Below are 26,700 nucleotides of genomic sequence, written 5' to 3'. Positions count from 1 at the left end.
TCCAGTTCATGGGTCATCGCTACCTGGGGTTAAACCTGCAGACCTCTATGTCGAGGAACCTAAATCTCAACCTCCAGGCTATGACCATCAGTGCTTAAGCCTGTGAGGTGGTGACTCACATCTGACTAATGATGACCGCAGAACCACTGCACTGTGGCTACCGTCCTTTGATTATTCAGACTTCCCCAAGGAATTTTCTTCCTGTTCTTAACACAACAGCGAGACCATCTGCACAGACTCTGACGATTGTGTTTTTTACTAAGCAATCCGTAAAGCAGCATGATGTAACCGTCATCTTGCAATTTTGACTTTACTCAACATGATTCTGCTCAAGCCACTGTCCGCAAAAACTCACAGCATGTAACCATCCACATATCCTGTTTCAAACGCTGCTGTTGAATCATGTACTTTGGCAAGAGTTGTGAGATATTGATATGGATTCTGGTCTAGTATTATTTATAGTTTTCGAATTAAAGGGATAGATCACCCAAAAATAAAAAAAAATGTTATCATTTATTTACAATCATGTCACTCCAAACCCATAAGATTTTGGTTCACATGCTTCACAAAAAGCATATGATGCACACACAAGCTTACATGATTACTATATGTGTATGTATAGATGTTGATCACTGTTTAGTAGAGATGCACCGATTGCAATTTTCTTGACTGATTCTGATTTTCGATTTTTTGGAAGTGTGACCTGCCGATACCGATTTTTTCCGATTCCGATTTTCTTTCTAAGAACTATAATTGACAGCATATACAAACAAAAATATATGCTAATTTTTATACAAAAATTATTTACAGAAAAGAAATGATTAAACATTACAATTCCCCCAATCTAGACTAAGTTACAGATTTTCTCTCACTTAAACAACTCTCAAAATAAAGTGCTCTGTGACTGGAAAGAGGAAGAAATAGTTAACTTAAAATGAGTTGCTGTATGTTACAAAACAGATGTAATTTCCCACTGTGTTTATAAATGGTCATTTTTTCCCCCTATCCTTATTAAATGTGTCATCTTTCACATCAAATTCTTACTTTGTTTCAATTTATTCAGTTAGCATAATAAGAAACTGTAGAGTTATTACCATTCAAATGAAATTAGTATTAACAAACTCTACCTTTCCACTGCTGAGGAAACAGAAGCTGCATCTGAAGTGGCATTAGGTGCATTTACACAGACAGTTTGATGAAGCTGAGGTGCCATAAATGCAGTTACACTGCAAAATTTCAAATGCATAAATAAATTTTATAAGATTCATGTTTTACATATTTTTTAAACATACAAATAAACGTTGAAAAAAATGCAACGATACTTTTAAGTATGACTAAACCACCAGTAGGTGGCGGCAAGTGTCTGTTTTAATGATTGAGTCATTTATTCATTCGTTCAACCGATTCATTCAAATTCATTCAGAAACAAGGCAAGTGACTGTCCTTATAAATGGCCCACTGAATCACTGACTCACTCGATTCGTTCAAACACGTGGATTAATTCAGTAACGAAACATTGCTTTGTTGCTCATAGACACACAAAAGTTTTGCTGTGGCTTTGATTGGAACTATTTTCATCAGCGAAATTGAGCAAAAAGTAATATTTTAAAATCTAAAATCTAAGTCACTTAATTTTAACTTCTTGTTTATTGAAATACTATTGTATTAAATAGTGTCACAGTGCAATCGTGTTGACATTAATATTCGGGGAAACATGGCCGTATAAAGTTGCTTATCTAAATCATTTTTTGTGTTTTTTTTTATTTTTTTTTTTTACCGCAGTATGCATCTATAAATTTCCATGAGTTACTTTGTGTGTGCTCTCTCACACTCATTCAGGCTGTGCAAGCCTCATCTGGCAAGACATAAATTAATTATCAGTCACCGTTTACACTGAATGCAATTAAAATTAGAATCATTCTCACGCCAAACGATGTGTTTACATGCAACTGAGTTGTGTGGCTGTGACGTCATTGCCTGCGCCGCTGGCAATAAAAGGATCGGCTTGGAATCGGCAAGACGCGAGACTGACCGGCTGGTCACCGATACAGGCCGGTCATGCGAAAACAGGGTTGCAAGAAAACTGAATTTAAAACCAGAATATATTGAATATATTTAAATAAATTAGGTTACATATTTCAAGAGTGTTACCAACGTGTATGTTTAGGGTTTGGAGTAGATTAGGACATTTATTAAGTGTATACAATTAAACAACTACATAATTCCTTAAAAATAATAATATACAGAATTGAATAGCAAGTGTTATAAAATAGTATGAGCCACTATCATTTAGCAGGTGCGTTTATCCAAAGCGACTTACAAATGAGGACAATGGAAGCAATCAAAATCAACAAAAGAGCAACGATATGCAAGTGGTATAACAAGTCTCATTTAGCCTAACGCAGTACACGTAGCAAGGGATTTTTTTTTATTATATAATAAATAAAAAGAAAAGGGATAGAATACAAAAAGATTAGAAAAGCGAATGTTTTTTTTTGGCTCATTAAAAAGTAATCTTGCTGCTGTGTTCTGGATTAATTGTAAAGGTTTGATAGAACTGGCTGGAAGACCTGACATAATACATACATACAAAAAATAAATAAATAAAATAAAATAATTAAAAAAAACAAACAAACAAAAACAAAAAACTATAGGGTCCTAGAAATCCGGTTCTGAAACTACAGCCCTACTCAAAACAAAAACAACAGTCTTATTGAACATTCATTCTCTGCCAGCAGGAGGCGCTTTCGAACTGTTTCCGCGGTAACGGCAGAACACAAACAGCGCAGCACTGGACTTCGAAAGGTGCAGCACTCATATTTATTTATAGCCTTTTGAAGTTTAATTGTCACATTAAGCTGTATGGCGATTCTAGTCTGTACCCAAATTTAAGACCTCCTGAAATCATAATTAAGACTTTCTTGTACAATTTAAGACTTTTTATGACCTTAAATTTGATAAAGTAAATTTAAGACTTTTTAAGGACCCGTGGGAACCCTGGTAAAATTGGCCGATTCCAATCACTGGCCGGTCAATCGGTGCATCTCTACTGTTTAGATGTAATAAAGACCTAAATTAAATTTGTTCATTATATAATGTGATTGATCTCTTCACAAGGCTTAGCTCAATTCATATGGATTTGTTTTACGATACCTTGATAACCTTTTTGGATCATTTAAGTTTTGGTTACCTGGAACAGAAACCTCTCTAGTTTCATTAAAAAATATCTTAATTTGTGTTTTGTAGATTAACCAAAAATCTCATGGGTTTGGAACGACAAAGTAAATTGAACAATTCTTATTTTTGCATGAACTGTCCCTTTCATGTGAAAGACAAGGTTAATAGCAGGCCAAGTACACAAAATATACTGTCAGTAGACAAAAGCAGAAGAAGAGGTGTGGCAGACATACCCGAGGGCCATAGAGCTTGGGGGGGCGGGTGGTTGTGTCAAACTGAGCAACAGGCCAGCAGGGTCGGGTCACGTCAATCTGAGGAAACAAAAAAAGTCGCATGGGTTCATTAGGCAACAAATGAGCAGGAAAATCATTCAACCAGCATCAAGGGATCAGAAACAAATGTCAACATGAACATGTACTACATGACAAGTACAGTACAGAAATACTAGACATGTGAAAATCGAAGTTACGCATCCACGCCTTTTCTTCTCAAAAATGTAAAATGTACGCTTGAGGGTGTAAACCAGGTCTGGTGGAATCTGACTGAACCTGAGCCAGGATTGCAGGACTCTTCCTAGGCGGTAAGCTACAGATTACCTCCCGCCATCCCTCCCTCCCTTCATCCAGTCGTCAAAACGGTGGTTATATAAACTCAGTTGCACACTGTCCCCTACACACAAGTGCAGAAATGTCCACCAGAGCTAAAACAAAAACCACACAGGCTGCCAAAGACTTATTTATAGGAGTGTTAAGTGTTAGGCAGACTACCTGTGTCTCATTAGCTATAATTACTACTCAGGGCTCCTGCGGCGCTCAATGACACTGCGGCTCAATCACAGGGGCGGATAAATGCACGTATTTACACTGCACATCTAAAGAGCCAAACACAGACCACACAGCAAACCCAAGAGGAAAAACTTGTCTGTCTTTTAAAGCCCATTGTGCATTAATGAAACTAGCTCGTGGAGAATCTCCACACAGAGACACTCGCACATATACATCTACGCAGTAATCGAGTAGTAGAGCAGATATGGAGCATATGAGATATGCTTTCCCACTACATCCCTCACAATGGGTGGACTTGTGGCATTGAGATGATGAGGAGTGGCAGTGAGGTATATTCGGTTCGGTCACACTTTAATTTAAGGTCCAATTATTGCCATTAACCATTAACTATGACTTTTACCTCAATAAACTCATAATTTCCTGCTTATTAATAGTTAGTTTGTTAAAGGGATTTTTCACCCAAAAATGAAAATTCTGTCTTTAACTACTCAACCTCATGTCGTTCCAAAGACAAGACCTTCTTTCATCTTCGGAACACAATTTAAGATATTTTTGATGAAATCTGAGGGCTCTCTGACCCTCCCATAGACAGCAAGGGTACTACCACGATCGAGGCACAGAAAAGCACCAAGATGATCGACAAAGTAGTCCATGTGACATCAGTGGTTCAACTGTAATGTTATGAAGCTACATGCATACTTTTTTTTGCACAAAGAAAACAAAAATAACAACTTCATTCCACATTTTCGTCTCTACTGCGTCACTTGTGGATGCATGTTCACGACAGTTCTATGGCACGTGGCGGCACCGGCGCTGACCCAGATCCGGCGTGATGACGTTGAACACATGTGCCGTGCTTTGTGCCTTGTATATCTTAAATTGTGTTCCGAAGATGAAAGAAGGTCTTACGGGTTTGGAACGACATGAGGGTGAGTAATTAATAACAAAATGTTCATTTTTGGGTGAGCTATCCCTTTAAGTTTAAGTTTAGGTACTGGGTATGATTAGGGATGTAGAATATGGTCATGCAGAATATGTGCTTTATAAGCACTAATAAACAGCCATTATAATAATAACAGGCATGCTAATAACCAACTAGTTAATAGTGAGAATCGGTCCCTTTACTAAAGTGTTACTTTCGGTTCTTACAGAATCATGCATCAAACAGGTCCAGGATCTCATTTAATGCTGGAAAGAAAGTGCTAAGCACTACAAGAAGCCCTGTATGTAATTTCTCTACATTGCAGTTACAGTTTTTTTTTTTCATCAAAATGTAAAATTAAATAAACCGTGTCAGCCAATACCCATAAACAGAAAAAAAACACACAACTAATACTGGCCCATAAATGATAAAACGGTACTAATAAATTGTGAATCACTACAAAAATGGCATAACTTTTTAGCTACGTTTAATCAGAATTATTGATTACTCTTTTATATTAGATCACTTCCTAAAACAGATGATCAGAGAAGGTGGCTTGCAGTAGCAACTGTCAGCTGAATACAATGACAAGACACACACACACACAGACACATTCACAACCGATCTTCCTCTTCTTAGGCCACACGCGAGATACGAATAGTTCATCTAACTTCCTGTTACACCAGAACAGCCACAAAAAAAGAACTAAACACTCACCAAGCTTCACCTTCAAAACAATTTCTCTCACACCTCCTGTACATAAATAATACACACATGCACATTTACAAAACACTTCACGTCTGAGACCCCAAAATTCCCACACATAAGTATTCCTGTCTTTCACTTACATTTACACTTTTCTTTTAAGTCGGTGAGACAGTCTTTACAAGTGATAACAAACCCAACGGAACACACAGACACAAAGAGCTACTTTCCCAGGACAAGGAGGGGCTTGTTTTCTTTGGCAAGGCCAAGGGCCAGAGCCTGAAGCCAAGCAGTAACAGAGGAAAGACAGACTGTCCAGCGTCAAGTTAAATTGAAGAAAAGAACACACACACACAGACACACCACAGAACAACAGAGGAGGAACACCTAAAAAAAGAAGGGTACTCATCCACACTTTTTGACTACTTTGGGCACTTAAAATATTGATTTGAATGCTAGACTAGGCTGACATACAGTGGGGCAAAAAAAGTATTTAGTCAGCCACCAATTGTGCAAGTTCTCCCACTTAAAAAGATGAGAGAGGCCTGTAATTTTCATCATAGGTATACCTCAACTATGAGAGACAAAATGAGAAAAGAAAATCCAGAAAATCACATTGTAGGATTTTTAAATAATTTATTTGCAAATTATGGTGGTAAATAAGTATTTGGTCAATAACAAAATTTCATCTCAATACTTTGTTATATACCCTTTGTTGGCAATGACAGAGGTCAAACGTTTTCTGTACGTCTTCACAAGGTTTTCACACACTGTTGCTGGTATTTTGGCCCATTCCTCCATGCAGATCTCCTCTAGAGCAGTAATGTTTTGGGGCTGTCGCTGGGCAACACGGACTCCAAAGATTTTCGATGGGGTTGAGATCTGGAGGCTGGCTAGGCCACTCCAGGACCTTGAAATGCTTCTTACGAAGCCACTCCTTCGTGGTGTGTTTGGGATCATTGTCATGCTGAAAGACCCAGCCACGCTTTCATCTTCAATGCCCTTGCTGATGGAAGGAGGTTTTCACCAAAATCTCACGATACATGGCCCCATTCATTCTTTCGTTTACACGGATCAGTCGTCCTGGTCCCTTTGCAGAAAACAGCCCCAAAGCATGATGTTTCCACCCCATGCTTCACAGTAGGTATGGTGTTCTTTGGATGCAACTCAGCATTCTTTCTCCTCCAAACACGACACGCTGAGTTTTTACCAAAAAGTTCTATTTTGGTTTCATCTGATTCTCCCAATCTTCTTCTGGATCATCTAAATGCTCTCTAGCAAACTTCAGACGGGCCTGGACATGTACTGGCTTAAGCAGGGGACACGCCTGGCACTGCAGGATTTGAGTCCCTGGCGCAGTGTGTTACTGATGGTAGCCTTTGTTACTTTGGTCCCAGCTCTCTGCAGGTCATTCACTAGGTCCCCGTGTGGTTCTGGGATTTTTGCTCACAGTTCTTGTGATCATTTTGACCCCACGGGTGAGATCTTGCATGGAGCCCCAGATCGAGGGAGATTATCAGTGGTCTTGTATGTCTTCCATTTTCTAATAATTGCTCCCACAGTTGATTTCTTCACACCAAGCTGCTTACCTATTGCAGATTCAGTCTTCCCAGCCTGGTGCAGGTCTACAATTTTGTTTCTGGTGTCCTTGACAGCTCTTTGGTCTTGGCCATGGTGGAGTTTGGAGTTGGACTGTTTGAGGTTGTGGACAGGTGTCTTTTATACTGATAACGAGTTCAAACAGATGCCATTAATACAGGTAACGAGTGGAGGACAGAGGAGCCTCTTAAAGAAGAAGTTACAGGTCTGTGAGAGCCAGAAATCTTGCTTGTTTGTAGGTGACCAAATACTTATTTTACCGAGGAATTTACCAATTAATTCTTTAAAAATCCTACAATGTGATTTTCTGGATTTTTTTTTCTCATTTTGTCTCTCATAGTTGAGGTATACCTATGATGAAAATTACAAGCCTCTCTCATCTTTTTAAGTGGGAGAACTTGCACAATTGGTGGCTGACTAAATACTTTTTTGCCCCACTGTATACTCAATCGCAATATATAGGCTGTGTGTGTGTGTATGTGTAATATATATATATATATATATACACACACACACACACACACACACACACACACACACACACACACACACACGTTTGTGAAGCCTACATTTCCTTGTGCTAAATGCAACTCTAAGCCATTGTGGTTCTCTTCCAAGACCACACTTTGGTGACGCAGTGATGCATTGGGTAGTAGTCTGCCATAAAGCCACAATGGCTTGTAAGCAGCAAACTTAAAACTGAAACCTAAAACTTTGTGGACACACATATGGCAGCCATTGAAAGACTGCAAGTACATAATTTGGGACAGGACACCGATGAAACTAATCAATATATTTTATATTCATATACAAAACGTAAAGAAGCAAAAACAGAGTGGTTAATTGTAAGGGTCTGAGATGAGATAGGGCCATGCAAATTCCAATGGTGACGGCGTGTGGTGCAATAGAGAGTCCCGCTGACTGATCTGGACAGCAGATCACTGCCTAGAGGGGAAATCTCTCTGTCGAACTCCCGTCCATACACGCACAAGAATGGGGAAGAGCAAGGTCTGACAAATGAAAACAGGTCTATCTGTTTCCAAAGAGGTGACAGATCAGGAAGTGTTGATTAAGACACAGACTGACAAAGAGGTGTGACATCATGAAATCAGACAGCTAAACTACAGGCATTTCCTTCGGGAATCCAGGAAATGGGCACATTTTTATATATTACTTTTATTATTATTACTACAACTATTTTTATTAAAGGTTTATACTTGTTCTTCCAAAAAAAACAGCACTACAGCCAGTTATTCTACTTTGAAAATGTGCATTCCGTGTCAGAATGTCTGTTTTTGTTTTGGGCTGTGTGATTCCACCCACTGACAGTTTACCCACTAATATTTTGCCAGTCTGGGTTGCCAGAAAACACAGCGTAATTCAGCCATGGAAGTGAGCACACAAACTGGGTCGGAGATCAGACATTCTACCTGATCTAAAAAGCCCTGGCATCCAACTAAAAAGCTCTGCGACCATAGGCATATTAAAACTTGTGATGGTGAGGAAATTCATTGCATATTGCAATGATATATACATATTGCAGAATGCTAATAGAATGATCGATAGAACAATCCATAGAACGACAGATATACAGAGAGATAGATATGCACATCCCACGACATTGTCTCAAATCAATAGTACAATACATTACATTACAATTCAGTAAGCACTACCAATAATTTAATAACACACAAATACAACAATATAGATATGTAGCTACATGGACAGACAGGCATAAACAAACAGATCAGGAAATTTTGCAGGCCAGATCTGAACCTGCACCACCCATAACTAGCATAACATGAGATGTGTATTAACTGCTGTGTCACAGATCTGTCAGCACAGGCATATTTTGCTCAGACTAAGCCATCAGTTAAATGGTTACCATAACACATCAGGGAAATTCAGGGGGGGAAAATAATCTGCTTTGAGATGCATTTATCAAATTGCACCCTATTCATCTGTAGGAGACAGAAATAAGCTTAAACATTACAACAGCAGGCATTTTCCATACAGCACCTTTAATGACAATGCAAATGAACTCCACAGAACATAAAACACTAAACTTCATGCTTCCCGTAAGACCAGATAAGAAACTTTTATAGACCTACGTTCAGACACACATACGCAAATAAAATGCTATGTCGCTAAGGCCAAGCTGGAAAAAGAAATAAACCAGCCAACTAGGTCATCGCTCTGACCTTCGACCCTGAAACTATACCAAGATTAAACGTTTAGTTTCTCTAAATTAGACTACTGCTATGACTTTGCTTTTATCCAGGGAGTTGTGCAAGACCTTTTATGATTAACAACACAAAAACAAAAATCATGTAGAGTGACAGACAGATTATAGGTTGGAAGCAGCTGCTGACTGCATTAGGGAGAGAAACAGTTCTGTCTGCTTTTATCTGTCCTCTGTAAATCTCTCTCTCTCATATGCTGATATTAGTGAGAGTAATCCCTTGTTCTTGTCTTAACTATGGAGAGAGAACCAGACGGCAGAGATCATGCAAGCATGCATGAGATCAGAAGATGAGCCACAGGGATGAATTATAGGGGAAATGCCACTCTGTTGGGCAGAGAGGAAGATGATTGGTCAGGGTCGGACAGAACCCGCAGCCAGGGCATTAATAATGCACTCTGTTCCCTGTGCGCGCTGATAGAGTTTCCCCTACTGCAGTACTTCACACAAGCACCCAATGCAAACTTCAGCATATACACAGCAGGGCTCAACAATAAAGTGGTCCATAGCAATATGATGATATAATCATATATCGATGATAATACCCAATGTCAACAGCAAAGTCAGTTAACAGACGATTATTGATAATATTGGGGGGGGGGGATGACAAATGAAAAATAACATGAACGCTGATGGCAAACTGTGTCTGTATATGCGACTATGCTGTGGTAACATACATTTCTTGTCCAACATATCATGCATCATTCATCATTTTTGTAATTTTGTCAAATTATTTGTAAGTTAACATTGCAAGTTAACAGTTTGGGCTATACATTTTGCTCTGCAGACAAAAAACAAAACAAAACTGCACTCTGTATAAATTCAAAATAGGTGGTGATTTCTCTCATTTAAAAAAGACTAAGTATTCTTTTATTTCGATCTGCGGTTTAGTTAAAGTTACTTAGTAATGGAAAATAAAAAATTGTTGTTCAATACTTAGAATTTAAACATAAATAACAAACAAATAAAACAGTCATTTTATTTCGTTCTAAATAGTAACCTTTTGTATCTAGAGCCAGAAAAAAAAAAATAGTTTACTGATTTTGCTGAGAGCGAACAAATTAGTTTTTAATCCCTGATTTTTGACATACATGACCAGTAACAAATACATCTTAGCTTGACTGCAGGTCAAATTTTTTTTTAATTAAGCAAATTAAACCTGTTGATAACTCAATCGATTAAAAAAAAAAAAGAAGGAGAAGACACATGCCTACGTGCATTCATCATGCATTTATCATTCTTAAGCATGAGAATGCGGTTCTCCTCACAAAATGAAATTCATTTCAAACAAATTTGATAAAAACACAACCGTGTGAACCAGCGTGCATAGATGATATAATGCAACTTAAAAACATCAGAGCAGATAATCACATAGTAATACATGTGCACAACACAGCTGTCAATCTCACCAGTTTATCCATCTATGAATTCCTGGGAATCGTCCCAAACAGATTAAATTTTTTCCGGAATAACATCACGTCATTTGTCCGTACTATAACAGAGTCTTTTATCTAGAAGAATGCTGTGTTAATTTTCTTGGCAATCTCAGCGAGACAGCTGACGGCAGATCTGCGGTGTCACAACGGCGAGCTCTAAGCACAGTAGGCGTATGGAAAATACGGTCATGACGGTCATCTGCAACGCTTGTCGGATGGCCGAATACACAACTCTGTGTCAGTTCACTTAGCAAATGCAATTACGCAACACCCCTGAAGGGCACAAGAGGCCTGGGGCAAAACTTTGTCTGATTATTTCATTTCTTCTGGGAAAAAGATAGGCCATTAAAATGCCTCTGTAAGTCCCAAGTTCCAAAATGCCCACATGTGCATTAATTTGCCACCTACACCAGACTGTCCGGCCCCACTCTTACAAGACCCTTTATACTGTACCAGACAACGGATGACTCGAAAATCAAAAGCCCTCACTGTTTCTTGTTTCATTCTTTCATGACAAAAGTATTAAAAATCAAGGTTCTCACGAGAAAAAAAGAAGTGAAGAATCTTTTCACATGCCATGCATACATGTAAAACATTACTGTAATGTAAACTAGCCTACATCATATTTTCTGATTGCAGCTGTTGTGATTATGCCCTTAATAATGTATTAAACAAGAAGAGGGTGTTCAAGAGGGCGTAAGAAGAGGGTGTTCAAGAGGGCGTAAAAACACTGCAACCTTAGGCACATTTAGATTAAAATTTAGGACGGAGGAGTGAACCAATTCATCCCTTTCCCCTCCCTCTTAAATGACAAAACGATCCCACGGGATTACGACTATATGGCACTGAATATCGCTTTAATTTATGTGGAACTAATTAACAAGGAGCATTAGTTCCAACAAAGAAGCAATTACTGAGAACACATCTTAAACAAGGTAATTTACGAGGTTATCAATGCAAATAGCACAGTATACTGTCACTAGGATGCTTGTAAAAAAAAAAAAAAAAAAAATGAATAGGAAAGGGTTCTTGAAATATTCAAGCAGTTCACTGTGTGGTAAAAGGGATAATCGTATGATGTCAATATATCAGTCATATCAGGTCTGTCTTATATCAGATCTGTCTTGGTCTCGTACAGTTGCATAATATTGACAAGAAAAACAACCACTCACTGCTCTAAATTTTAGTGTTTATATATATATATATATATATTACTTCTAAAGTCTCTCATGGTCACCAAGGCTGCATTTATTAAATCAAAAACATAGTAAAAACAGTAGTATTGTGATATATTATTACAATTATATATAATCATAAATAATTGTTTTATATTTTCATATTTTAAAAAAGCTATTTATTTCTGTGATGCTGAAAAAAACTGACTTTTCATGAGCAACTACTCCTGTCTTCAGTGTCACACTATCCTCCAGAAATCATTCTAAAATGCTGATTTGCTGCTTGAGATAATAATTTCTTATTATTATTATTAGCTGTATGTTGAAAACAGTTGTTTTATATTTTTTGTGGAAACAGTGATGCATTTCTTTTCAGGACTCTTAGCCTGTTTAAATTTGACATTTTTTGTAGCAACATAAAAATATTTATTGTCACTTTTTAACACCATAACGCATCCTTGCTGAATAAGAGTATAACTTTCTTTAAAAAAAAATCTTGCTGGCCTCAAACTTTTAAATAGTAATGTATTATGAATTATAATTACAGAATTTGACAGCTACAAACATTGTTTTAATTTGTTACTATTTATACTAACACTATAGCATTTATAGTAGTTCTTTAGAATTTTAGTATCTGAGGTCTGCAAACACCAATCATGAAATTTCACTGCTACTGTTATTGGCAAATGTAATTATGTCATATGTATAAGGTTTTTTATTATTAAACACATGATTTCACTTGAAATATGCAGAGATTTCAGATTCAAATAGCATGCCTCTATATCTATATACATCTACATTTAGGAGCATTAATTGAAAGAAGAAGGCCCTAAGCATTTAACTCCAATTCAACAATCCCATGCATCTATCTCCCACCAAACCCCACTACTGTTTACAAGAGACACACTGCTGTCATTACACTCATTGTAGCATGTTCAGCAGTAAGCAGGAAGAGTTCACACTCCTCTCAGAGCTCAGATCAGGAGTGTGAACTCTTCTCTGCTGAACAAGCTGCTCTCTCACCAAATGCTGAGAGGCTGGATGGGACACGAGCTGTTAACATCATTTATGACTCATGCACATGTTTGCATAGGACAAGCAATAAACATCAATGGGCCTTTCAAGTAACAGATTTTATTAGATGACCAAGATAAAGGAGAAAGATGTGGTCTGGATTGAAACAAAACTATGTTTTTAGATTAAAACATCTAGCATTAACAGCTCCAGTGATTTACTAAAATTTCGCACTTTTCCACTAAAGGAAATGAAAGAGAAAACAAATTAAAAGATAGTTTTATGTAATTTGGTGGTTTCAAACTAAATAAGAGTGGTTAATGAACACGACTTTGGGGGTTTTAAACTCAGCCTAACAGCATCCTGTTTCAATACCGCAGATCTTTATATTATGACTGATATCTCCACCAAACTAACGTTACAGTTTTATAACAGTCTCTACCTTCAGTTCAGCTTTCATACATTTTGCCCAAAAGACAATTTCTCCAGTTCACGTTAGCTCACAAAACTCCATGAAAAGTCATATAGTGACCTGTGCATTAAGACTTTAGTTTCATATGGCCTGCTCAACTCCTGTAACTTACCAATGATGTCCAAAAACGCTGTCTAGGTAGACAGCTCACTAGATTTTGTGACACAACCACTGACTGCACTCATCTTCGCTTCAAATGCAGGTCAACATAACATAACTTGACTACGTTACCAACTGATAATATCCTGCGAAGGAAAGTACATCTGATAGGACAACCGATGAGCGTTAAAAGTGAGAGCTGGCTCTCTCGGTCTTACATTAGTCGTTGGGTATTTGAGGTTAGTCAAACACAATTCGGCCCTTCTTACCTTTTTTAGAGCAGCTGCGCTTTTCCTCGTCAGTTAGCCTGCTCGCGCTAGCGCTGAAAACCCGATGGCTCTTCTCTCCAAAAGATTACGAGAACGACTCGAGCTTTACAAAAACAACATTTCACATCCGTTGACCTCTAATGTTCGATCTTATAGCTAATCTTCTCGGTCTTTTTTCGCAAAACACCTAAAAACTCGACGAATGACAACGTGCCCACCTCCCTGTCCATCAGATTGGAGCAGCGCTGGCTAACGGCTTTGACAATCCGCTCTTCTGATAGGGGAGTCGCGGTGTCAAGATTGCGGAGCTAAGCCCCGCCCTGCGCTCGCAGCTATTAATTCACTGTATTCGCACGCTTAACAAACGGACCATTCTATTGGCTTATTGAGCTATCAATCAACACACACTGCTACTGGATTGGCTGAAAGGACATGAATCCGTGATAATACCTTCGGTTTGTCAAAATACACGCTCGTACACTGCGTAAGTAAAAATCAATACTTTTAGATCAGACCTCTTAATTGTTCGTTGTTTATGAGGATTAGTTTTTCGTTGCGAGGTCGATCGATAGATGAAATGGAGCTATTGACATAACACTAAAAGGATTAATACTCATATTGACACAAGTTATGATTTCTCTAAATCGTTTCACAAACATCTGATCAATTCTTGTCTAATCTAGTTGCTTTCTCGGTTCAGTCTACAATTTTATATTTATTTTCATATTTCATGCTTAATAATAATAATTGCTGTAAATGGGTTAATGCATCAGTACATGTATATGTTCATGTTTGTCTGAACGCTTTAAATTTTAGACTTTATTTTTCTCTTAAGTGTATTAAAATGTATGAAGTTGAACTGATGTTTTATTGCATATTAGATATGTATGCGCAACGAATTAAATGTCATGAAATTGTATGTTTAAAGCTTATGAAAACTGTTCACACACAATCTAATTAACTTAAACAGGTAAATAAAAAGATATTTTGATATTTTGGTTATAAAATGTTTCATTTATTTAAAAAATGTGTTCGGAAATTACATTTGGCTATATTTTGTTTTGCTTGTTTGTTTTTCGTGCTGAATTTACAATAAGACATTCTTATAAGATTTCCACATATTTTTGAGTTGTTTTGAGACTTTTCATTGGTGCTTCCGGCTTAACTCCTGGACTTCCGGGTTAGTGTTGTTTGCTAATAAGAGTCGACTGGAGGTCATGTAATAAAGTGTGTCTCTGGGCTTGTTGACTAGTAATCCGCGTAATCCCGTGGCTACTGCAAAAACATTATTGTTTGTATAATCGCGTTGTGCTTCTTGAATCAGTCATGTCGCAAGCTTCGTCTGGTTTCACTCCGGCTGCTCAAGTCCCACATGGGTCTAGTAAGGTAGGCAGTAAATTCACCTGACAATGTTTATAAACCACATATTCTCATGGCATGCAGAAGTACTTCAAAAGCAAAGCGTGTGCGGTTTTCTGTTTACAGGCTAAATAGATAATAACTGATAGGGAACTTCCAGAAAGTTTCCTCACGCATAGTTTTGTCTTCTTCTCAGAGTCCTTTTAATGCCTCGTATATTCCCAATGAAGAAGAGAGGCGTGTCTTCAAAGAGTGCAATTCAGAAAGCTTCTGGTACAGATGTGAGTAGTGCTCTACTTTAATAATGAAACCTATCATGATTTATTGGCACTTGACTGTCATTCTGCCCAACATCTTTTTTTGCGTTCCTTTTATTTTTTTCGGTTTTTTTCCTCCACAAATTTAGTTTGCAAGGTATAGTCTCAAGATGCTTCTGATGAGAAAGAACTTCTGAAAGAGATTTGTGAACGTTTGCTCTCTTGTTATTTGCAGCCTTGCCATTTTCTGCCATTGCAATTGCAGCCACTTCGGTAATGGTATCAAGAGGTACGTTCACATCATCTATTTCAAGTTTTTACTCATGTTTGCCATTGTCATGGAAAACCTAGATTTATCAGGGAATATTAAAAATCGGAAAAGTCGTTAAAAAGACTAAAATCTTGAGTAATGGAACTTTTTATAGTAGGCTAATTATCAATTTTTCCCCAATATACTCGGAGCTCTGGAAAGTAAAACATTTTAGAAAGCATTACCTAGTAATAACATATGACTATAAAAGTTTTAGAGAAGTCATGAAGAAGGGATAGTTCAACCCAAAATGAAAATTTCAATTCATTTTTGTTCTAAAACCATATGACTTTCATTCATCTCTGAATCACAAATGAAGATGTTTTTTAATGATGCCTGAGAGATTTACATTCCTCCACTGAAGTCCGTTCCACCAAAATTTGAATGCTCCACAATCTTCATAAAGAGATGGTGAAAGAAATCAATATGTATAGAGTGGTTTAATCCAAGTATTCTTAGAAGACACAATCATTTTGTATGATGAACCAATTTAATTTACACTTTTGTTCACACAGAAACCTCTAACAGTGAACATACATAGAGCACATCAAATATGGTTAACCAAAACTCAACTGCACATGCTATTCATTTGTATTCTGAATATGAGCAAGTTTTATGGGTTTGGATTTTTTTCAAAAATGTAAAATCTTATATTGTTATTGTCTATCCGTAGGAATCCTTACTCCATCACCCCGATTTGGCTCTCTTCCCAAAGTTGTGTGTAAGTATCAAGAACAACAGACAGCACAAATTTTATAAAACGCGACTAAAACCAAGGATATATGTTAAGGGATATTCAAAGGCTACATTTTCCTTAGCACCTTTGAATATTTGTGATTTTTATGCAGTTGCTGGCGTGTTTGGATACATTACTGGGAAAATGTCTTACATGAGTGTCTGTGAAGAAAAGTTTATGAAACTGGAGAACTCCCCACTGGGAGATGGGCTACGACAGGAACGTCTGCATCACATACCTTCAGAGTAAGAACAAGTGCGCGCACAATTTTTTCAAATATATTTAGTTTTTATAGTTAGAAATATAAAATTTCTATCTGTATGTATGTGTTGTATTTTATTTGTTTCTTTTCATATATATTATACACATTAATAATTTTGAAGTAATCCACTTTGACAGTTATTTTACACACAGTGATTCATTTTTTTGAGGCTAAACCAGTCACAATCTCAACGGTCTGTTTCGGAGTCTGCGTTCCAACCTTCAACAGAAGTCAGTTCTGTGACAGAGAGCCACAGCAGTTACACCAGTGACTATCCCTACAGCAGTCCCTCCCAATCATACGACCCCACTCCTTTCAGTTCTGGATTCAGTGATTCTGGCCCTGTTAACATCAGGGATGATATTTCTCCTCAAGGTACTGCCACCCTTGCATAGACACATATAAATAAATATAAAATTTGATTACATCTGGGTGAAGACATTTTTCATTGAATAAGGATTTGTCATCTGATTGGTAGATGTTTAACCAATAGTTTGCATTTGTCCCAAAGCTCCGCTCTATCCAGATGAGGATGTGCCCAAAAAGAAGCCAGTGTTGTATGAGGAACTGCGTAGCAAGAATAGAGAGAACTATGAGGTCACTCTCACACAGAAAGCTGAAACACTGATGAAATCAGTACCTAAGAAGGAAGGTAAGCTTCCGCTTCCGCTAACTGGTCTATACAAATAATGATTGGTGAGACTTGCAAAGATTCTAAAAGCCAATCAGTTTGAATATTTAACCTCTAAATGTCAAAGCATCCATGAATTAATTAAAAAACAGTACCGTGTTGGGTTGCCAACTGATGTTCAATGTAACAAAGTCCTGAAGCAATTCTAGTTTTGAACCACTGATGTAGATGATGGCAAATACACTAGTTGATAACTTCCACTTCAACTGACATGAGTGTTGAAGCTCGACTTTAATTTAGCATTTGTATGAATATTGGTCTAGTTAATAAATATTTTATCATTTCAATGTCCTTGTATGTTTTAATCTTTAAACCAGTTTCTTTCTTCCCCCTCTAGTTAAAAAAAACATATATGGAGATGCTTGGGAAGAGTAATCAACTGTCCGAGGAGCTCAAGATCTGAACGCAGTGACTTCTGTGGAGTTGTCATGACTCCTTCTGCCATGCTGAATGTACTTTATGGAGTAAAACTCCTTACAAAATTACTCTATTTTCTTTTGATGGCACATTTGTGGTTTGAAAACAAATGTTTCGCTTTTTGACTTCTTGCTTTACGCAAACTTAAGATTAATAATTTTAACAAACTGTCAGTGTTTTTATTGATTAGGAAATTCTGGCCGGATATTTGTTAATAAATAAATAAAATTATATAATAACAATAGATATGTTATTGTTTCATATAAACCCAGAAAAGATGTAATAAAAAAAACAGCATCAAGTTTGATTCTCCATTAGAAATTTTGGCCGTCATAATGCAAAAAGATGTGCACAAGTGACAATTACAAAAGTATTATTATGACAGTAGATGTGTTTAGACTTGGACCCATGATGATGATAATAATGGCATCATTCACTGATGTCTTCAGAGCTGGAGATAAAGATATGCTTGCTCTGTAAATTCTTTTAATGAAAATTCACATTTAAATGTTCAAACATTTCAAATAAAGCCTGCACATTAATTATTGTCTGTGAAGGATATATATATATATATATATATATATATACACACACAACATAAAAAGCAGCTGCTTACTGTCATAATTCAACAGAAACCTCCATTCCCTTCTTTATATTCTAAACAAATAAAAAGCTGAGCAAATATCATTGGAATATAACATTATAAGAACTTAAAAATAACATGCTGATTTCTATGAGGTGGATTAATTTATGCCAGATTTGACACTACGACAGCATACATTTCTTATTGTTACATTGTTCCCTCAAATCCACCTCAAACACTACATCTCTTAGTGCTAAAATGTTACTTCTATTTGACACACCTATTTCAATAATCGCGAAAAGTTTGTCTAAATTGTCCAAATAGCTGCAGTGTCTCATACTCGTAGTGTCTTAGCGCCCCCTGCTGGTTAGTTAGCATTAAGGTCCATTCAAAATGATTTTAGCTGCTTTTGTTTTGCATTATTTCCAAAAACAACTAAAAATAAACTAATTAAAACTGAAATTTTTAATTTAAAAAATGACGTGAGGTAATGAGTGGTGTCCTGTGGATCTCAGAGACTCGGCAACAGAAAAACGAATAGATTTAACTTTAGCATTGATTGCATATTGTGTTCTCTTGAACAACATGAGGTAAGCGGTGTTTGGTGGGCATGTGGTTTAAAATGTAAATGAATAGTGACCGATGGGTGTGGTTTAGTGTGACCTGAGGTGGATCTTTTGTGTTTAGGTATATGGGTGTGTTGTGTTTCTTCACCTCAGCTCTGAGTGGGTGCATCAGGCGCTGTTCCTGCGGCTTGTGCTTCTTCTTGTTTGCACTTTTCACACACATGGATGCAGTGTCTGTATAAAGGAAACCATAAAGAGATATTTCAAACAACAAAATTACTGCAAAAAGCTCATGACATGACTAATCCTCTTGATACTTACTTATGTCCAGGTTTACAGCCACCAGGTCCAAATCCAGGTGTACCAAACCCTTTGGCGAAATCTGGTCCCAGTTTATTGTTGAATTTCTCTCTGCAGGTCCCGACATAGGAAGCTTTGCCTACTGCATAACCCACAATACCAGCCACTGCAGTGGAAAGTCGATGGATGGGTTTGTATTCCCACTGTATATTGCCATGTATAATAATATAAAATAATAATATAAAACATGCAATAATAATATGAGGTGGGAAATTATTATTCAATAGGGACTTACAAAGCAGTTTAGGGAAGTACCCAAATCGCTTGGACTTTTTCCAGACGCCTGTTTAAAAAAAAAAAAAAAAAAAAGCAAACTGGATTATACATTTCCAATACAGTCAATTAAAAAAAAGACCTTTCACGCAGAATGCATTTTTTGCATTCCACTGCACTGCTTTTCTGTTGTTTTTCTATGTAAACATGCGCTAAACAGAAATTTTGTGCTCACGTCTTTTGAATCGTCTGGCTCAAGCAAAATCACATTCCGTGTTCATAAAGCATAATTTATGATAGACTGTTTTAACAGTGTTATTTTATTATTGTTTTTTTTTTTTGTTTTTTTTTTACTAATATCTTTTATTTCATATATTTGGTTTACATTTAATTTGCTAAAGTTTTTGGTTTTCATTTTTATTTCAGTTTTAGTCATTATAGTATATTGAGGTAAACTAAATATTGAGAAATGCTGCCTTGGCAACTAACTGAAATGAGTTAGTTTTTTATATATATTATTTCATTTCATTTAACATTTAAACAAACTCATGGCTCAAACCTAACCTAACAGCTTTGCGTAACAACAGCTTGTTTAGATTATTCGTAAAATGAATCTTACCACTGTATATGAGGCCAGCAGTCACAGCCATGCTGCCGCCAGAGAGTGGAAGAGCTGTGGAGACATTAACAAAGGTTAAAAAGCAACACATTATTACTCCAAATCTAGATCTAAACATTCAGCATCTGAATACCAAATGGTTCCTTTGGTAAATTTAGATTCAGAAGTCACCACTCAATGTAGATATGTAAATTCTCTATCAGAGACTCAAGACAAGAAGCAATCTGAGGACAATTCAGTTTCAATGGCTGAGGCTCTTAAAATTAGTATTAGTAAATTAGTAGATTCCTGCTATACTCCAGAGGAGCTGGTCAGATCAAATGTTGCTTGCATTGATGATGGATATTTTACATCTTAATTTTACTTCTTAATCTTAAATCTTAATTCTGAATATTTGGTTACAGTGGACAACTGGGTCACAGATCACTGTCAGCTGGAAGACTTAACATGTTTCCACCAACACAAACAGTGCTAGAGTAAAACCAAATTCCAGCCATGTCAAAACATAAGCACTGGATAATAAAGGCACCACTGCTTTGCTCCATTAGCCCTTTTTTGGACAAACGTTCTTTTTGTCAGCTGTCAGTTTGAGGGATAGTAAATGAGTACAAGCGTGTCTATGTTTCTTTACCTCGATACCAGAAGCTCTCGTACTGACACTCCTTCCATATCTGCTTTATATCTTCCCTAGGAAAGCGTGGATCAGCTATGGGACACTGGAATTGCTGTAACAACAAAAGGTCAGAGAAAAGTAAATCCTCTCTTAATGGAGATGCTTATAAGGATTACAGGAAACCCCATTCATCAAGCTAATTTCCCTATGTTAAACAATCATCACGTGGTACTCGAAAACCTGGTGGCTGCATGGTTTCAAAGGATCTTCTGTACTTTCGACCACATTTCTAAATGTGTCTAAAATCTACAAAACTTAATTTACAGCTTTCTGGCTCTGTGTGAACATGGTGACCATACAGCAAATGCAGGCCTGATATAGCAGGAAGTGAGGTGAACATCTGGTTACTATCAGTCTACGTTATCAACCACATGAACGTTGGTCTGAACAAACAAATGCTAAATGTGAATTTCACAAGCTACTCATTGAACTTTCTTTGACACAAAGAATACTGCTCTCCATGAAGGCCCACATGTTAAAGATCTTTTTATTCATTATTATAAGCAGCTATATGAATAGCTGCAGTCTTTCTGAAAGATAAACAAACTTACCTTCCAACCAGATTGGCCAGGTTTTGTGTTCACCCCTCCTTCTCCACCCATACTCTGATTTCCTTCTGTACTCATGTCTTTTTCATTCAAGCACGCCTCTCTTTTCTGTTTGTCTGCTTCTTCTTACAAAGTCACTCTTTTTGCTGTTTTCTTTTGACCCCATAGAGCCCCTCCTGTCCTTCAATAACTGCGTAATGCACCTCCCATTGGGGGTAGTGCCTTGTAGTTTCAACCCAAATCCAACATCATGGTTGCGTCATACTCCAATAATAAAAAAAAATTCAAAAAAACATTTTTAATACTGCAGCATCTACATCTCCAATGAGGTGATATGATTTAACCTTAAATTGCTTGTATTTTACCAATGTCAGAATTCCCTTTCAATGTCAGTTGTGTTTTGAAGTGTGCCGATTTCCTGTTTTGACATTACTCGTGTCAGTGAGCTCACCTCTGTCCAACATTCACCGCCTGCTCTGATAAATCTCTATCAGACAATATTGCCCTAGACGCACCCTTGGCCAAATTCATACAGCTTTAAAACACTTTGTATCTCCCATTTTCATAAACCAGGAAGAATAGGTTCTAGGTAATGAAAACTTCTCCAAGAGAATCTTTTAAACTTCAGCATGAGGGCCTGACCAATCCAAGAAAGACATTTTGAAGACATTTGTTAGTTTTAGGTCATAAAGCAGCAGGAAGAAGAAGAAGAGAAGACAGAGGAAACATTAATAGACTTTCAGATAAATAAGGGTGCATTAGCTCAGATGTGTATATCACACACATTGTGTATGGTAAAACTACATATTCTAACTTGTGAAAACCCTCTATATGTCAATTTCAATAGACATGAATATTCAAAGTCACAGTTTTATTATGTTTATACTGAGGAGTGCTTCTTTTCACATGTGCTGTATTAAATTCCCATGACAGTGAATCCATATTTGTTCAAAAATAAAATTATGCTGATCCTTGGCAAGTAAAGCATAACATGTCTTTTTAAAATGAAAAGGTGAATATATTTTGCATTTCTTGTCTGCTTCATTCAAAATTACAGAAAAGTAAAATAGCAAAAAGTGTTAAAAACCACTTGTATAGATATACCATAACGTCTCAAGACATTGATTTCATAATCATTTCTATCTTTTAACATTCAGTACAGCATAAAAAATGATTGATTTGTTGATTCTCCCGAGAAAAATTGTAGTAAACGGCGAGAGACTTGAGAAGAAATAAAACTGCGATAAATCTGTAAAAATAAAAACACAACGTGTTGCAGGCAAAAACACAAGATAAATGCAGTAACGAAACCAGCGTTACAACCACACTTATTGATTAATAAAGTCTATTTGTTTATTTATTAATTTTGTCAACAAAATTCTATGTCTCTATGAAGCAGAACACACACACACACACACACACACTTGTTTCGCTATCCTTGTGGGGACATTCATAGGCGTAATGGTTTTTATACTGTACTTACTGCATGTGCTATTGCCCTACACCAACCCTACACCTAAACCTACCCCTTACAGGAGACTTTCTGCATTTTTAGATTTTCAAAAAACTTAATTCTGTGTGATTTATTAGCTTGTTTGCCCGTGGGGACCTCAATTTAGGTCCCCACCGTGACACGAGTCCCCATGAGTCTGTGTGTATTCAGGTTTAAGTCCCCACCTGAATAGCAAAACAAGTACACACACACACACACACACACACACACACACGTTTACTTAGCTATCTAAATGGGGACATTCCATAGGCGTAATGGTTTTTATACTGTACAAACCGTGTTTTCTATTACCATACACCAACCCTACACCTAAACCTACCCCATACAGTAAACTTTCTGCATTTTTACAATTTCAAAAAACCTTTGTTTACTTTATTTTTAAACCAGTTTTACAAATGAGGACGTCCCCAAAGGGAGGTTTTTGGAGATTTTGTCAGGTTTAGCTCACTTTTGGGTACAAATTTGTCCCCAAAATATGGTTAAGTAGGTACACACACACACACACACACAATATTTCTACTCATTGCTCAAATTACTCAATTTTTTAGTAAAATGCTAGAGAATTACTCTCTGAGGTAAAACGTAATGAACATATACCGCCCACCGGAAACATGAATCTCAGAGAGAGGTAGCTACTACAAAATGACTTCAAGTCAAACACATGGAGCTGCGTTTACAGTAGAAAGATTACTGTACTTTATTAATACTGCGAACCAAGTAGGACGTTCAACGTCACGTGACTCATCTACGCAGTTTAGCGTTAACTAAGTTAACTATCGTACTGAAACATACATACATTAGAAAATAGTTGCATTAAACAGCATAAAAATGTACTGTGTACGAGGTAAACTAAAAGAGACACGAATCTCAAAGAAGGATTAAACGACAACATGAATAAAATGGTCATGTAAGTTGTGACTTTACATCACAATAAACGTTACCTGAAACATTTATTCACAATGCATATTTATAAACATATGCATTATAGTACAATTTTCGTATCTGTCATTAACTGCATTATCAGCCCCGCAATAAAGCAGGGCATCAAAAAATTAGTTTATACTCATTGTGTTCCTCCCCACGGAAATCTTTAGTAAAAGGCGAAAGATTTATACGATCTGAGGTGAAACATGAGTGTATTGTTGAGCTATCCCACCGGGTTCAGCATGAGACGAGACGAGACACAAACATCAATGACGGTAACTACTTAGCGACCTTTAGAAATAATACTAACCAAATATATACAATATAATAAACAACCAAATCCACCATCATTGGTATTTAAGATGCATATAAGCACATAAACCACTAAATATGTTACTGGCAATTTAAAGTTGAGCGTGCGATGCATTCTGGGAGCTCAAACTGTGCAGAGGCTGTTTGCCTGCGTTAGCCACGTGACTGTCTTTAAATGCTCCTCCACAGTTTTGTCCCCCCTGTGGTCGCTCCCCGCATTTGTTTTCTGTGGTTCACACTGTAGCTACAGTATTCTACACAACTATAAATTATATTACTCGGCCTCTGCAAATAAACAAAAGAAAATATGCTTAAGCAAATGTTTTCATTTTCACAGAGCTGTACGACACAAACTAATCAAATTAATAACTTGCGCCCCCTGCTTTACGTATATTCACGAGGGATATCGCATATTCCCCTATTTTCCAATGCGAGATAACTGAACTGGGGTTATATACCTTTTATAATAATAATAATGTATGTAAGAGCTTTAAGATACATAGTTTTAAATAAATAAATAAAAAATCGCACAAATCAATCTTGCTCCTACACACAAGTCCTATCAAAGAATTATCTGGCGACACCTAGTGGTCATATGATGAAGGCCTCCTGAGCTGCTGCATTGAGTCACGAACAACCAGTGTTGGGCTAGTTACTCAAAGAATGTAATATATTACTCATTACTAGTTACTCCTTTCAAAAGTAATATTGTTACTTTACGTATTACTTTTTGGCAACAGTAATTAGTTACACTACTAGTTACATTACTTTTTCTTCACGCCCCACAGAAGTTGTAACTGTGTATCTTCCACATAAAATTCTTCTAGAATGTTACTAATAACATATTTCTGCCTCATTATTTGACCAAAATCCACACTGGATCGCAGTCAGAAGTTATTACAAACACTCAATAGTGACTGATAGTGACATTCAAGTAGAAGTGTTGTATTCATCTCATTAATTGTCATGTGTAGCTTGAAGCTAATTGTAATTTCTCCATTACCAATATACGATTATATTTCATAATGTATTCAAATCAGATCAAATAAGTTTGTAAGAAACTGTTTAATTTTCCAAAAATATTTTTTATTTATAGTAATATAATGTACCACATGCTGATCAGAGGGATGTGGGTGGGATGTAATACCAGTAAAGTAATACACAACAGTGTTCAGATAATCTTTTTCCTGACAAAATCAATATAATGCAGTGTATTTCTATCTGCTGAATTTAAGCTTTTCCATATTCCAAGCTTGCCTGCTGCACTGGGGACATCACATGCATGTGCTAGACATGAGAATTATGAAAATAAATCTAGGAAATATTTGATTGTTGGATTTTAAATCAGCGGGGTTGAGGCAACAAAAGTAACTAAGCTGTTTTATGGATGTAACTGTAATATTATTACTGAAATCTTATTAGTGATTAATTACACTACTAGTTACTGCAAAAAGTAATATTATTACAGTAACTAAGTTACTAGTAACTAGTTACTGCCCAACACTGCGAACAACCCAACCAAATTGAGAATTCCATGATAAATTACTGCAGTCAGAAAAGGCCCACTATGATGATAGTTAACACTGTATAAAGACCAACTAAAAGTTTTCTTTCTTTTATGGTATATTAAAACTATTTATATATCAAATTGCTTACAGACACGTCGTCTTACTTCGCCGTGTTTAACCTAACACAGTGTAGAAAACAAAAAGAAAAAGAATGTATGAGGCAAGAGAAACGTACTAGCAATCAACATAGAGTTCTGGTATGAATCTTCTAACCTCACCACATAAATTCAATAAAAATCTAACTAATCAACCTAACTGTACATCCTCACAGTGCTCTGGTGCCCATCTCACGGCAAAGACTTCCATCAACAGGATAGAGTGCGGTTTGAATGATTAACCCCTAATTACGGAGTCCTAATATTTTTTCCTTTCTCCTCACTTGTACAGGGCTTTCAAATGTTCCAGTAACCAGCTAATCAAGGAAAATAGCTTCCACCTGCTTCCCAGATGCTGGTCAGTTGTTCACCTGAAAATATAACCATAGCAATAGTGGACAGCTCGAGTCCTTTCTGCTCTGTCATTGGCAGAGAGAACTTTGACATAAATACTGACATATAAATGTACCACAAAACCATAGTTTGTTAGGTTTTTTGTTGGAATATATAGACCTTAGTCAAGATAGCACAATATATCATTTCTGACAGGAATGAGCACAAATCTGGAATTACTGCTTGTGGATGTTAGAGGGTTCGATGGATTGCTTAAAAACATACTGATTGCTCGGCTGACGAAACGTCTTTCCGATAGATTTTCGGTAGGCAACACGGTTTTTAAATGTGAAAATTGCATGTGATCTAAGCCCTTTATACAGCACATTGTAAAGACTCACAGCCTTGTTTTCATCCACGTAAAATTTAATATGGCATCTACTCTAAGGTCTATGGTTCCATGAAG

The 26,700-nt window shown here is 36.8% G+C and overlaps 3 protein-coding genes and 1 non-coding gene across 5 annotated transcripts in view; 1 reads left to right on the top strand and 3 right to left on the bottom strand.

Moving 5' to 3' along the window:
• The window catches only part of fryl (furry homolog, like), a 106,870-nt gene extending 92,693 nt beyond the window's left edge, over positions 1-14,177 (bottom strand). The window contains exons 1-2 of the mRNA XM_058756075.1: positions 13,896-14,177; positions 3,411-3,488 (exon numbers count right to left, since the gene is read on the bottom strand). The gene's annotated coding sequence lies outside the window, so the exon portion shown is untranslated. The remainder of the gene's footprint in view (positions 1-3,410; positions 3,489-13,895) is intronic.
• Positions 14,178-14,328: 151 nt separating this feature from the next.
• On the top strand, positions 14,329-18,171 carry ociad1 (OCIA domain containing 1). Of its 2 annotated transcripts, XM_058756079.1 has the most exons (9): positions 14,329-14,379; positions 15,220-15,281; positions 15,451-15,535; positions 15,747-15,800; positions 16,495-16,542; positions 16,670-16,802; positions 16,989-17,194; positions 17,331-17,471; positions 17,848-18,171. In XM_058756079.1, exons 2-9 carry the CDS (start codon positions 15,222-15,224, stop codon positions 17,883-17,885), a joined length of 765 nt encoding a protein of 254 aa, XP_058612062.1. In that variant the 5' UTR covers positions 14,329-14,379; positions 15,220-15,221; the 3' UTR covers positions 17,886-18,171. The 2 variants fall into 2 exon arrangements, with proteins under 2 accessions (XP_058612062.1, XP_058612061.1); XM_058756078.1 differs by lacking the exon at positions 14,329-14,379 and having other exon boundaries at positions 14,432-15,281.
• Positions 18,172-18,320: 149 nt separating this feature from the next.
• ociad2 (OCIA domain containing 2) lies at positions 18,321-21,633 on the bottom strand. Its single transcript, XM_058756081.1, has 6 exons — positions 21,493-21,633; positions 20,900-20,993; positions 20,269-20,322; positions 19,672-19,719; positions 19,398-19,542; positions 18,321-19,310 (listed from the first exon to the last, which is right to left on the bottom strand). The coding sequence occupies exons 1-6, from the start codon at positions 21,565-21,567 to the stop codon at positions 19,226-19,228; spliced, it is 501 nt and encodes a 166-aa protein (XP_058612064.1). The 5' UTR covers positions 21,568-21,633; the 3' UTR covers positions 18,321-19,225.
• Positions 21,634-24,024: 2,391 nt separating this feature from the next.
• Positions 24,025-24,140, bottom strand: LOC131527791 (U5 spliceosomal RNA). The gene has a single exon (XR_009267750.1). It is a non-coding gene; the product is annotated as a U5 spliceosomal RNA (small nuclear RNA).
• Positions 24,141-26,700: the final 2,560 nt, after the last annotated feature.

Source organism: Onychostoma macrolepis, chromosome 20, assembly GCF_012432095.1.
Source record: "Onychostoma macrolepis isolate SWU-2019 chromosome 20, ASM1243209v1, whole genome shotgun sequence".
In the NCBI taxonomy this organism is placed as follows: Eukaryota; Metazoa; Chordata; class Actinopteri; order Cypriniformes; family Cyprinidae; genus Onychostoma; species Onychostoma macrolepis.
This window is presented reverse-complemented; position numbering and strand designations above follow the sequence as displayed.